General features: G+C 47.6%; 1 protein-coding gene across 1 annotated transcript in view; it reads left to right on the forward strand.

Annotated features, from left to right (window-relative positions):
- Window positions 1-14,606, forward strand: part of RYR2 (ryanodine receptor 2) — a 539,007-nt gene that overhangs the window by 511,599 nt on the left and 12,802 nt on the right. Inside the window, exons 95-100 of the mRNA XM_072971049.1 lie at window positions 1,216-1,346; window positions 2,634-2,676; window positions 5,223-5,356; window positions 6,035-6,095; window positions 9,402-9,548; window positions 11,747-11,881. Coding sequence (XP_072827150.1) covers window positions 1,216-1,346; window positions 2,634-2,676; window positions 5,223-5,356; window positions 6,035-6,095; window positions 9,402-9,548; window positions 11,747-11,881 — 651 coding nt within the window. The remainder of the gene's footprint in view (window positions 1-1,215; window positions 1,347-2,633; window positions 2,677-5,222; window positions 5,357-6,034; window positions 6,096-9,401; window positions 9,549-11,746; window positions 11,882-14,606) is intronic.

A 14,606-nucleotide genomic window follows, 5' to 3' on the forward strand; every position in this document is an offset into this window, starting at 1 on the left:
TGGGGCCAGTGCAGACCCCACGGGGCACGTCACCGGCCTCCCTTCCAAAGTGGAGAGGCCCCTTCAGGGTGGTCCCGAGCTCTGGGGCGTTGGAGCCTGTCCTTAAAGCTCCATGTTAACCAGGCCAGACTGTGGCTGCCCTGGGGAGGATGTGGCTGTCTTCTTGTAGTTTCCCCTCCCAGACTGGTCGTTACTCACATATGGCCACTCTCACTCATCCGCCCACTGTGTCACTAGCGCACTCCGGGGGACGTCGCGCTGAACCCTCACGTCATTTAGATTGCTCTGCTATTGGGGACCTTGGCAGAAATGCTTCACAGTTTGTCCCACGTTCCCCAGAGGACAGTGCCCCACCAAGGGAACAGGATGGCTGGCCCGGAACTCGAGACCGGCTTTCTGAGTGGCCAGGACTGCCCGTGACCTTCACAGACCTTTTTTTTCCTGGCACGACACCTTTTTGCTGGAGTGTCTTTATTGCACTGTCCCCAGCTTCTGACTGTGAAGATTCTAGAGGCCTTGAAGAACCAGACCCAGGGTAAACGACCAGAATGCAGAGTTTTCCCCAGAAGCCCCCTGCCGCCCTCTTCCTCCCTTGCTGTTTGGGGAGGACATTCTTGGATATTTTCCAAGTGCCTGCATCTCTTTTGTATCTGTGCCTTGTGTAAAGTCTGTCCATATGAGGAGAGAATAAAATTCTGGACACGTTTTGACAAATTGACAAAGATTTTTGCTGATGTTGAAATTAAAATTTATTTCAGAATAGCAAGTGGGCACGCTTGCAAGCATGGAATTATTAAAGAGATTTCTGAAATAAAACTCTACATTTTTTAGAAGCATGCATTTTGGAACATTAGTAACATTGCTGTGTTTCATTGCATCCATTTATATATGTATATATTATATGCGAAAAACACAATTTTGTCCAATCTTTTTCTCTTCAACATTTAAATTGATTTCATTAGCACAATTGTCTGTGACCCTCTGTGTTTATAAATATATGCATGTACTTAATATCCATTCCATCTTCTGTTTTTCCCAAAACCTCAAGATGCCTCCTTCTGTCTAAATATTGCCAATCCATTTCCACTCAATTTTTACCTTCCTGGAATTAACATGGGAAATATTTCTTTCTGAAAGCTGTTTTGCAAAGATAGTGACCACAGGAGATGCTAGTAAATCTGAACTAATTTTAACATGTTTACTTTTTAAATGTAGGTCCCACTGGTTATTTTTAAGCGAGAAAAGGAAGTAGCTCGAAAATTGGAATTCGATGGGCTTTATATTACGGAGCAGCCTTCGGAAGATGACATTAAAGGCCAGTGGGATAGACTCGTAATCAACACACAGTGAGTAAAGACTTAGATGAGACTTTTCATGCTCGAAAAGTTCAAGACGTAAAATGCTTTGCCCGAGTTCCTGCAGATTTGTCAGAAGTTTAGCAGAGGTGAGTAAGTTACATATTCAACTAGGAAAACCAGTAGACTCAGCTCCAGCAGCCTCTTAACGGATGCCATCGGTTTTTGCCCTCTGTGTTCCGAACCCCTTCATCAGAAAGGGCCATGAGTCCATTTCCACAGCACTGATGGACTTTAGCATCCATTACTCTGTGCTCAGCTGGAGGTGCCTGGCCTCCCGTGCAGGCTTATCTCATCCAGAAACAAAATCATTCATTAAGGAAAGAGTCGTAGCATCGAAGGCAAAACTATTGAATGTCACACTTTTAATCAAAGTTGGAAGATTTCAGTTGATATCATCCGGCAGCCAAGCATTTAACTAGCTAAGCATTAGGACGTGTGAAATACAAGACAGGGAGACAAACACCTTTGCTGCACACTAAATATTCAGCCTTGTGAGATCAGGATCCAAACTCCTCGCTGCTGGTTCAGATACAAATCCGTCACGAAAGTGTCATTTCCCAGCACGAGAGGTCTCAGTGATGCAGCATTTTTCAGTAGTTTGTACTACGCAAGAGGGAAATAGCTTCTCTTCACTGTGAGCAGTTTTGCTTATTCACAAAAAGTATGGTTTCTGATAGGTTCGGGTTTTCTAGTGGGGATGATTTATTTGTGCATTATAAATGTTTACCCTAAATGCTCAGTATTCTGCTTAGCAACTCCAACTGCTTACGCCAAATCAAATCAGGTCTATCCTTTTAAGTCAGCTCTGTATCGGTGAAGATTCCAGTCGTGTTACAGCATGTTATGCTCAGTTTCCTTGAGGATGGCTGGTGGGAATGAGATTTTGTTACTTCATAGGAGAAACAATGACAGATTTTGAGATATTTTAATTTTTAAAGACAATTGACAAGGAAATGTATGTATCAACACATTGTAAGTAAATAAAAATACAGATTTGCTTATTAATTAATGTACTCATGGTCTTCACCATTAAAATAGTAGCCCATAGTCTTTTTTGTGATTATATTTATATATTAACATTTAAAATAATATCTAATATACTCAGGATAGAAAAATTATGGGATAAGAAGGGAAACAAATTCATTGTCATTTTTGTGAATGGAAGAATATATGTATGTATGTATTATTCTAAGTATTTTGTTTATTCCAAACAACGTCATTATTTATCATTTTTTAAATAATACTATTTTACTTACATGCTTTTATATCTTATAGGTCATTTCCCAATAACTACTGGGACAAATTTGTTAAAAGAAAGGTAATTCTTCTTAGCGGGCATAGATTTTCCGTTTTTTTTATTTTTTTTTTCCCTTAAGTGCAGTTCAGGTTTGGTTTTGATGCGGCTCATACGTAGAATGAGATGTTGCAGTGTGGTTCATCTTTCTGTTACTGTCATTTCAAAACAGCAATAGGACTGAATGTGAATTTCAAAAATTTCATAAGAAATCAGACTCTGCAGCTAAAGAATCCACAGGCCTGGCTTCCTTCGCCCGTCCTCTGCCTCGGTGAATGGACAGTGCTCAGTCTGTGCGTGAGCACGCGCTGGGCAGAATTTCCCCTGAGATCGTTTGGGTGCCTGAAATTGACTGGAGGCTCTTTTCCGATAAGACGGCTAAGTCGCCAGGGCAGGGCTCCTCCTCACAGGAAAGAGGAGGAGCTGTGTGGCATAACAACGAAGGACTGGGCTTCATTTACTTTATATAAGCTTTAAAGACGTTTTTATTTTTGTGCAGTTTTGGTCTTCTGGTGCACACCGCATCACAGGGTCCCAGAGAGCGCGTAGGTTAAGGGTTCAGCTGCGGGGGCAGCACCTGCCAGAGCTCCGGTGTTGAGGGTCAGGGACCATCTCTGCTCCTCCTGCCACACAGGAGTGGATGCAGATCACGCTTTGGAAAAAAATAAGAAGTATTACCAGTACTTGTACGTTGTGAAATACAGTAATCATTTTGCAGCTCCTGCTTATTCCTTGAACCCTCCAGTTGCCAAAATGACTCAGAGCACCGCCTCCACCACCGCGCGCCCCAGCTCCAGGGCCTGTGTCTGGAGCGGACAGCCCCACGTGGAGTGGTCTTTTCCCTGGATTCCACTGGTTCAGTGCTCCTCAGGGGCTGGTTAGCGCCCAGCAGCTGAGGGAAGATAGAGAGTTTGCCAATAATTTAAATCAAGTACATCATTTAAAGTGAAGCACCTTAAAAAAACAAAACAAAACAAGACTTCCTGGTTGGAAGGAGTGTGTGTGGATTTTCATTTGGTGTGAGTTTGTGGCCTCCTGGTGACCGTGGAGAAGCAGTGTTGTGCTAATGCATCTGAGCGCCTCCAAACTAGGCGAGAGCTTTGACAGAATAATGTTTAAGTAATTTCAGCTAGATAATTTGAATACTTTATTCTTATTCATTACTTAACAGAATAAAGAAGAAACTTCTCAGTTATTAAAGTGAGAGTTTCTCTGAAGAAAACTACGCATTTGCAGCCAAATTAAATAGACAGGTTGTAGGTGCAGCTGGGGCGATTCCTGGCGCTGCTGCTGCAGGGCCCGCTCTGTCCCCGGGAGAGGACACAGCCCAGGCCGCGCAGATCAGCCCAGCCCATCGTCAGTACTGCGGGAACAGAGCGAACCGACAGCTCTGATTAACCTGAACAGTGCACGCGTGTGGGCTCCCCAGCTCCCGTCTTCTGTTTCCTTTACTTGACCTGGTTGGATGCGTTCAGAAGAGGCTCATTTTTGTACCTGCTCGTCCTTTTCTTTCTCTTTCTTTTTCCTTCGTTCACTCTGATCTTTGACTGCAACAGCCGCCCTCCTTCTTCCCTGGTTCTCATTTCCTTTGCTTCTCCCGTGTTCCTGTTCCGTGCTTTCTTATCCCTCTTTTCCTCTTTTTCTGCCAGTTCTCTCTCCTCCCATGTTTTGTTCATTACCTCTTCTGTTGCCTCCATTGCGCTGCTGAGCGGGACTCTCACGTAAACTTTGGGCTGAGAGTGGCTGTATCACAGAGTTGGACGTGCCTGAGCCCACGTCTAAACACTGATCTAAAAACCTGACCCCTGGGCGAGGCCAGGGAAATGTGACAGCAGAGAGGGGTTGCTACGAAGTGATCCTGTTGGTGGGCAGGGAATCCATACCAGATGAGACTCAAACTAGGACACATGGGTGGTGAGGTTCCAGGTCCCGGTGCTGTTGAAGAAGGGCTGGGGTCGGATGCTGGGAGAGGGGGTAGTCGAGTGGTTGCCGTGGAGACCACGGAGGGGATGCCAGCCTGTCCTGGCTAGCCCAGCGGCCTCTGCAGATCTTTGCTGGGACTCAGCCTTGCCTGGATGCAACCTCACCCCACCTCTTGCCAAGCTTAGCAGCCTTGGGCATGTTACATTCTCTAAGTCACGGTTTCTTTATCTACAGAATAGGATGCTAGCAACAGGAGGCTTACATTTTGTGATGGCCACGGGAGAGAAAGCAAGTCAGACTTCTTAGCATAATTCCTGGCACAAAGGATGAATTTGGTAGAAATTTCTTTCACTACATTCTCTCCCGCCTCTGTACCCATTTATTTCAGCCCCTTCCCTCTTTTTGCAGGCCTTCCTCACTGGAATAAGAAATCTTTTCTTCTGCTAGGTTTTATTTAAGACACCATAAGTTCTCTTAGACCTTAAGCGATGTGATCACGGAAAATGAGCCGTAAGCTAGATTTTTAAGTGAACTTGAAAGTAAGACAAATACATACTATGTATAAAATAATTAGATGTGCAAATGTACATACGTAGAGGGGTTACGTAATGGTGAAAGCCAGCACAGGGCTTCTCTTCTTGCCCCAGGTTATGGATAAATACGGGGAATTCTATGGCCGAGACAGAATCAGCGAGCTGCTTGGCATGGACAAAGCCGCCCTGGACTTCAGCGACGCCCGGGAAAAGAAGAAGCCGAAGAAAGACAGCTCCCTGTCGGCCGTGTGAGTGTTTCCGCCGCCCGTCCGGCAGATCTGGGGGAAGGGAGGGAAAGTGGGCACGCACTGAGCTCGCTGGTGTGTTGGCCTCCCTCCTCCCGTGTCCCGAGGAAGAGGTGAGGGGGCAGGGGGGCAGGACGGATGGGAAGTCAGCTTTGCACTCCTGGGTGTTTCGAGCTATGCAATCACTGGATTTAATCTATTGATTTTGAAGGCGCCTTTTTCATTATTTATACAAAGCAGGAAAAGAGAAAGACTTATGTTCTGAATTTGATTGACCTTTTTATCCCTAGATACCACTTAAGTTAAAATAAAAGATGCAAAAGCTCAGTATTTGACTATGTTATTTGAATGTTTCCTGTTTGAAAAGGGCTGTTACCGGGAGTAATTGTTACATACAAAGTGAGTTTTTACCTTCTTTTCCTACATTTAATGCAGGAAAAGAAAAGATGGAAAAGAAAGGAGTATTCTTAAGTAATAGAAGACAAAGTGTTGTTTTGTTTTGCAAGATTCCTCTTTTTTTAAAAAAAAAGAGGCATCACAGCACTGGATGACACGGTCCAGGGTTGCTGTGGGTCCTCCCTGGGCCTCCTGAGCCGGTGGCCAGCCCGCCCCACGCAGCGCGCGGGCCTCTGAGTCTCGGCTTCACGCGCACAGCTACAGCGTCTCCTTTTCTCCTTCCAGACTGAGCTCTGTCGACGTGAAGTATCAGATGTGGAAGCTGGGAGTCGTTTTCACGGACAACGTAAGTAGAGCACACGCTGGCGAGGTGCGTGGTCGGGCGTCTGCAGGTGGGAGGGCTGCTGCTGAAGGAAGGTGTTCAGGTACCAGTTAGTTTAACACTGAGCGCATCTGAGAAGGACTCACAGAAATGTGCGGTTCAGCCGCCGTCTCTCATTGTGCTTCTCTCAGTCGCTGGAAGGTTAAAATGAAAACATATTTATACAGGAAAGCAAACCTGAGAGTCAAATCCATCTGTATTTCCATTTAGGCTTTAGCTAAGCAATGACGTTTTTCGAATTTTTATAGATGTTTAAAAGAAAGTTATAAATTTTTAAAAGATTTTTTCTTTACCAGTAATTGCAATCAGTGTGTTTCCGCCAAATTAAGTCACTAAATTGTGTTCTTTTACTTCACGGATCCCTTTCCTATCAAAGAGCCTAAGACCCTGTGAATTAAGCATGGGACCCCAGCGTATATCCAACTGTAAGGAAGAAATCGCCCGTTACTAAAAGCCACCAGCTGTCAAGGCAGAGACTCACATTGCTCCACAGCACTTCCGGTTCTTAGAGTTCTCAATGTAAATAATCGTCCGTTGTTGTGTGCTCTCACCTGCCGGCGAGGGGACATGCTAGGGAGGATCCGGAAACGGGCCTGCATAGGTGGGCTACGCTTGTCTGCTGCCGGACCCCATCCCTCCCCTCGCTGCTGCAGAAGGGGCACAGAGCACCCCCGAGCCGTCTGCCGGCCCTGCTGCTGAGCTTTCTCCCCCGCGCATCTCGCTTCATCTCAGAAGCTCAGGCTGATTTTGGCACTGGCTTGTGTGGTGCACCTCAGCCCATTCTCCTCGAGACCTGCGACACCCTCCCAAACTCCCCCTCCTCTGTCCCCACCTGCTGTGGGCCCGGAACTTGGGCATCTCAGAGAACCCTCCAGAGAGCTCAAACTCGGGCCTTGTAGGTGTTGTTTTTAGGGCAGTCAACTGTTAGGAAGGTGTCTTGTGGCTGGCTGCTCACCTAACAATAGGAGCAACTCCCCTGAATACAAAGGAGGCTCTCTGACTCCACGCCAGCACCAGCCCCGTCTTCTGCCTGCAGAGCCCGCCCTCCTGCTCCGCACTTGCAGGCCCCCCTCCCGCCCAGGGGCAGCCGGCGATGCTCCTCCTGCTCTGTGGTTCTCGTTCTCCGTTCTCCGGGGAACGGGGCGTGGACGGATCCTGGAGGAAGTCTGAAGGCGCTTCTCCGACACCATCCCTGTGTACTGTCAGACTGCAGGTGCAGGGCCGGTCGCCTCACAGCGCGCAGTGTCTCTGCGATGCGCCAGGGTCACCAGATGAAACAGGGACTCCCAGTTAAATCTGCGTTTCAGATTGTTGAGTGCAGCTACCTGTGTAGCCTTAAGCGTAAGCACATCCCGAGCATCGCAGGCACAGACGTGCAGTTCGCTCCTTTTCCGATGTTCGGGCTTAGCTGGGAAGCCTGTAGTTTTGGTTTGCTCTGTCGGGCTCTGCAGGCCTGTGGACAGTCCACACATGCGTCCTGGCATCTCCCTGCTCATCGTCTGCCCACAGGCTGCTCCTCTCCCCTCGGCCTGTGCGCTGCTCAGCAGCCTGGTCTCGGGCCGAAGGCCCCTCGGCAGCCTCGCCACCTCGCACGTCCCCGCCCCTCCCCGCCAGACCCAGGCCCCTGTCCCCAGCTCTCCCTTTCTGTTCGTGTCTCCGTTTTTCCGGCTCCCAAGCTCAAGTCATTAACCTGACGTCTCCCCTTTTCCTTCTTCCAATCTGTGCGTTTAATGCTTTGCCTACCTCCACCCGTTTCTTTTCTATGGTTCTCCTTTCCACCTTCACCAGTTTTGCAGCTGGTCGTTGCTCTGATCAGCTGGCCTGTGTGCGTGTCCGGTCATCCCCTCGTTTCATGGCTGCGCCGTTGTCACTTCTTTTAGAAGGTGGCTTAACCTGAGGGAGTAAGCTCACTGGCCCCATTGCTAAACTGGGGCCAACATGGCCTGTTTATCAGGGTCTTACTAGACGACAGTGAGAGGCTGTGTGTGAGTATTTGGGACAGTGAGCAGCGCCTAGTAGGTGCTCAAGAAGTGTTCACAGGATGCGCCTTTTTCTGCACTGTCGTTCTGTTCCTGGTGCTCCGGTGGCCCCCACGAGCCTGCGGGGTGTACCCACACCCTGACCTGCTCTCAGAGCCCTCCAGCCCTGCCGTGCCCTCCAGCCTCAACCCCCAAATCAGAAACTCACCATCACATCGAACCGCCCTCCCTGGGGGCGCCTTGCACTGTCCCACCTCAGTGTCTGGTTTTACATGCTGGTTTCTTTTTCCCACTCCATCTCTGGCTTCAGCCCCATGGTGCCTGGGAAATCTCTTGTGCCACCTCAGCCCCCCTGTCTTGTTCACTGTTAAAGATGAAGATATATTCTAGTCAGAATGAAGGTGTCCCCCACCCCAGATGGGCAGCTCCTGACTCCAACGGCAAAGTGTGCCTTATGCAGAAGACACTCTAATCCAGACAGTAAGAGCGGTCACGGTGTGGCTCATCTTCCTTTACTCACTGCCTCCCACCGCACAAAAGAACACGTACGTTTTTCTGACCTATGTGAAGTCCATCCCTTACAGTGACTGTCGTCAAGAAGATGATGGTGTTAGTGGGCGCGTTACAGCCTGCTGCCACGTCAGACCGTACCGGGTGTCCCCCGGACGGACTCTGGCTCACATAGAATGAGCTGCTTGGTCAGTGAAGCACTCCTGTACTCCTGTGTAACTAGTAGGTCGTAGCAGACACGGGTCAGGGGGTGAATAGATGAGTGACTGAGGGAGGGGGCGGGGGAGGGGGGTTGGCTGGTTCTCTCACCGCAGAGCAGGCGTCCCGCCTGGGGCGGTTTGCCCCCCAGGTGGCATCTGGCAGAGCCTGGAGACACTTGGCTGTCACGCCCAGGGAGGGGGACGCTGCTAACTGGCATGCGATGGTGCACAGGACGGCCCCGCAAGGAGAGGTCTGGGCAGGCTGTCGCAGGGCCGAGGTGGGCGTTGGCAAGCTGCTGGTGAGCTGAGGCTCAGCACGTTTCTCGACGTGCTCGCTCCTGGGGGAAGAGCAGGAACAGCCGCCCCGATGTGAAGGAGAGAATGGCACTGAACCCTGCAGAACCAACCGATCAAAGTAAAACGCGCAAGCAGACTGAAAGGACTGCTCAGAATTAAGTAACTTCATAGTTTTAAGAGGGTGAAGTAGACGGAGCGGTTGTGCTGGCGTGAGATCAGAGTAGCCTTGGGCGCCCGTCCGTCCTCCGCCCTCTGACGCTCTCTCTCCCGTCTCGTGCCCCTAGTCCTTCCTCTACCTGGCCTGGTACATGACCATGTCCGTCCTCGGGCACTACAACAACTTCTTCTTCGCTGCTCATCTTCTGGACATTGCCATGGGGTTCAAGACCCTAAGAACCATCCTGTCGTCAGTCACGCACAATGGCAAGCAGGTGAGACGTACCTCTGCTGCCCCTGCGAAAGCTGCCAGAGAACAGCGGCTCCAGCAGGAGTCAGACCAAACCCCAGTGACGAGGGCACAGGCTTCAGGAGCTTTGTGATTGGCAGCTCTGTCCTTTGTCTCCTATAAGCCGGGAGGACTCGCAGTTGGAGAGGGGCCCAGGCCTCCCCTCAGGCCTCGGCCGTATGACCTCGGATAAATGGTTTGACCTTCCTAGACCTCAGCGCCCTCATGTGTAAAATGAGCACAGCAAAAGCACCTTCCTTACCCGGGTTTGTGAGAATTAAACAGACACGCAAACGCGGAGGCCTCAGCACAGGCCCTGGCACACGCGGCGCTCAGGAGAGCGGTTCCCGTTTTGTTCCTAATCGGGTATTTGCTCCGTGGGCTGTGAAGGTGCCCAGAGTGTCTGCGGCAACATCCCGACACTCTAGTTGTACTAGTGATGGCACATGAGATGCCACCTTCCTGGCTGAATATTTTGTTTTAAACCTGGGTATTCATGTGCTTTTTTTCTCCACTTTTAAATTGGGCAAAGAGAATAAGAATGTTTCATACTGGACGAGGTCGTGCTTCCTTGGAGGAAAGTTGGCAGAATGACACATAATCAACTTACGTTCTAATGCAGCCCATTTGTAATATTAAAACTTTCATCATGAATGGTGTGTTACCAAGTCATTCCCTACTTACCCAGTGTCCCCCAGGGGTGACACCGCTTGTGTTAGTTACCTGGACTACAGAATCCTTCTTTTCCAGAACTTTATAATCCAGCATATTTTTCAGTTAGTGCCCCTCCAGAAAATCTGGCCAGTGTCCACGGGTACGTTCACAATGATGACCTCCAGTTCTCTGAATTTCAGCGGGTTGTTCTCACATGTCGGGCTGGTCTCTCCATGTGAGCGCGAGGCACGTTGTGGGTCTGGGACAGACACATGCACTGTGCTCATGCGTCAGTCCGTCAGCAGACTGGCTGTGAGCTCCCAGTTCGTTCAGACAACTGGAGATGCCAAGTCTACGGGCTGTTTTCACACAGGACGTCTGGCACGACTCGCAGTCAGCTTCTCAACTTTTGTTGTGATCATTCTTTCTCTTTTTGAGGCATCAAATTTTCATTTGCAGGAATGTACAGAGCTTCATAGTCCTTTAGGTAAAACATGCAGAAATTTATAGTGGCTTTGTACTTAATTTACAGAAGTGAATTAAGCCCTCTATGAAGACATGTTTTTTCCAGACAATTATGAAGTGATTTTTCAGAAGACTTAGCATGCGCTGCCACAGTCGAGAACACGGGATGTGTCGTGATCAGAGGACACATACACAAAGACTAGCGCACTTAAGTGTGTGTGAAATTCCTGTGATATAACCAGAAATATATTTTCACCAACTTGGTGAAAGTCACATTTTGAAAACATACATATTCAACTACAAATTCTGTGTGTATTTGTCTATATATTCTGTAAAAATGTGCCTATACACACATACATACGTACACGTACTTAGCACGTAAACACAGTCTGGAATGCAAGAAAGGCTGCCTAGAGCTGAAGGAGGACCTTTCAGACTGGGACGCTTGTTTCTACACTGAGGAGATTTGCCACCAGAATAGTGTTAGTCGGTAGCTGTTACAGTGTCTTTCCCTTTGGTCTTCCTTCCCAGGTTTATTTTCTCAATGTCTGTTTTGGGCACTCTCAACAGTGGTGCATGTCCAGATGTTAGACGCTGTACAAACTCCTGTTTAGGTTTAGGATGCGACTGAAAGAAAGCATGGTTTATAATCCCTCTTCCTGCTGTAACAAGATTGAGCTAGTTCTTATCAGACATGTAAATTATTTAAAGACCTTATAAAAAGAGAGAAAGGACTTAATACAGTAACTGCTACCAGATACTTAGATGATAGAAAAACGGACATTTTAAGCTGCTTATTAACATTATGAGTATCAATTTGGATGTGGAACTAAGTCAGAGTTTATTCATATTCCAGTCATAGTAGGTATTTATTAGCCAATTAAGTGGTCCGGTTTCACATAAAATAATCTGACAATTTTATAAAATAAAGGGACTATGAAAATACATTTCCCCACTGTGGGGGTGGGAAAGGTTTGGCACGAGATGTGGATGCCAGTAGCTTCTAGTCAGCGAGTCCACTGCCGCGTGTTTCTAACGTACGTTCTGTGGCACCTTGCTTTGCAGCTTGTGCTGACCGTCGGCTTACTGGCCGTCGTCGTGTACCTGTACACTGTGGTGGCGTTCAACTTCTTCCGAAAATTCTACAACAAAAGTGAAGATGGTGACACACCAGATATGAAGTGTGATGACATGCTGACGGTAAGGTCATGCACTTGGGTCTCACATGAATTAAAGAAGCCCCCTTCTTCTTCAGTCCACGTAACTGTGTAGTGGTTCTTCAGCCGTGCAAAACAGAAAGCCATGTGCGCGGCAGACAGCGGTGTGGCTTTTTAAAGAATAGACGGGTTTCCTTTCTCGTGGGACATGAAGGACTGTTTTTGCCGGTTTTGCTCGTCTGCTGCGTCCGCCTGACGGTGGAAGCCCCGAGTGGAGTACTTAGCCCCGAAGGGCTAGTGGCGACACCCGAGGCCGTGGTCCGTGCGTCCCAGGACGGCAGCTGAAGCTGCTTCCTTGCAGAGCATGCCGGAGGCTTAGGTGTTTGTTCTCCTTCGTGACTTTACCTGAAAGTACGAAAATCCAAAAATACCTCATTTACATTGAGTATCCTGGCTTGGATTACCCTTGTTTGCTACCCTAGTCTTGGTTTTAAAACCAACAGGTGTTGCTTTATCACCGTTCTGCAACTGCATCTCTGATATTGGCCAGTCAGAAATGATCGTACCTGAGACCCCGGAGGGGGGCGTTAGACAGAATATTTAGTATCTAGCTGGGAAAGAGAAGACTCCTTCAGTGAGCTCCACATCGAGGTGCCCACACCGCTGAGGCGTCAGTAACAGAGGCTGACGTCATGCTAACGTTGTTCTGGACACTCAGCCATAGAACAGAACGGAATAATACCGTCTGTAGCAACGTGGATGGACCCAGAGATGATCGTACTGAATGCAAAAAAAAGCCAGACAGAGGAAGACAGACATCATACATGGAATCTAAAATATGACACAAATGAACTTATTTACAAAGCAGAAAAAGACTCAAAGTGGAAAGTGGAGGGGGGATAAATTGGGGTCTGGGATTAACAGATACAAACTGCTATATGTAAAGTAGATAAGCAGCACGGTCCTACTGTACAGCACAGGGAACTGCATTCAATACCTTGTAATAACCTTCAGTGGCAAAGAATATATACATAACTGAGTCACTGTGCTGCACACCTGAGACTAACACAAATTGTAAATCAACTATACTTCAGTTAAAAATAAATAAATAAGTAAATAAATAAAATTACTCTAGAAAAAATAAACATCTCGGAGGAGTAATGAGAAAGAGACACTAATATTAAAAAGACTAATGATTAAGACAGTTTTTGTACCAGAGAATGGCAGATCAGTAGAACAGATTAGAGTCCAGGAAGAAATTCAGATACGCATGGAAATTAAAGGTATGAAAAAAAACGGCTTTAAAAATCATAAAATGGAAAATAATTTGATAAATGGTATTAGTACCATGGACATGCTATTTGGGGGAAATTGATGAAAATGGATGCCAACCAAATTCTTCACATCAAAATAAACTCCAAATGAAACAAACATTTCAGTGCCAAAAAAAAAAAAAAGGAAAAACAACAGTTAGAACAGAATTTAACTTTTGAAATAATAACAGTTTTTAAACGGAGGAGAGGTCTTCCTCTGTGTGACATAAAACCTAGGGTCCAGGCAAGCATAGAAAAGTACTTTAAAAAGGAAAGACTAACAGTGAGAAAACGTTAAAGGCAGGTGCCAAACTAGCAAAGATACACCGAGCACCGTGACACAGGACGAGGTCCCTTAATTTACAGGGCCTCTGTCGCATCAGAAGTAAACCAGTAGAAAAATAAGGACGTTGTATGAGTACACAGCTCACAGTAAAATAAACTGAATCAGCTTATAGTGGAAAGATGCCTCGCCTCTTTCATAATTAAAGAAATGCAAATCAGAATCAGTTGCCACTTTTAACCTATCAGGTTTGCAAAATATTCAAGTCTGTTAATACCCGGAGTTACTGAATTAATTGAAAAACTGGCACCTTCATGAACACTGTTGGGACTTTAAGTTAACACAATGGTTTTAGAGAAATTTTATGATAGCTGTCAAGTTTGTAAGAATATTTACTCTTTAACCTGTCAGTACCACTGCTAGTAATTGGCCTGTTTGTTTTTTGGGTTTTGTTTTTTTTTTTTTTAATGGCGATACTGGGGGTTGAACCCAGGACCTCGTGCCTGCTAAGCACATGTGCTCCCCCTGACTATCCCTCCCCCGCCAGTAACTGGTCTGTTTATTCACAAACGTGCCTCTGTGTGTTCAAGGGTGTTGCTGTCATAAATTGGAAGCAGTGTAAACTGTCATCGACAGGTTCCTGATTAAAGCAATATGGTGAATCCATGTGCTAGGAAAGCACGTAACACAAGTACGTGCCTGCTGGTATGGAAAGACGTACACGTGACATACAAATGGGGGGAAAGCCAGATCCTGAACAGCATTATGATGGGCCCCTAATTGTGTAAGATGGCGCACACGCGCACACGCACACACGAGTGTGTGTATTACAGATGCTAGAGTGTGTGTACGAAGTGTCTGGAAGGAGACTAGGAAACTGCCACAAGGTTCCCCCAGGAAGTGGGACCACCCATGAGGGAGAGGAAGGCCCGTGACTAAGGGGCTGACTGCTCACCAGGGCCACCTCCACCAGAGTCACCAGCAGGTGACACCTCACCGCCCCCTGCGGCCCCTCTGCCACTCCAGACCCCCCATCTCTTCTGTGTGCTGCCCATGACACCACCTTGTCCCTCCGTCCCATGACCCTGAAGACCTGGGGTAGTGGCTGGCCAGAGGTGGGGCTGGAGGGGCAAGGAGGCACAGAGGACGGTGGATAAGACCCACCAGTCACA

This window comes from Vicugna pacos, chromosome 11 (assembly GCF_048564905.1).
Source record: "Vicugna pacos chromosome 11, VicPac4, whole genome shotgun sequence".
Classification (NCBI taxonomy): Eukaryota; Metazoa; Chordata; class Mammalia; order Artiodactyla; family Camelidae; genus Vicugna; species Vicugna pacos.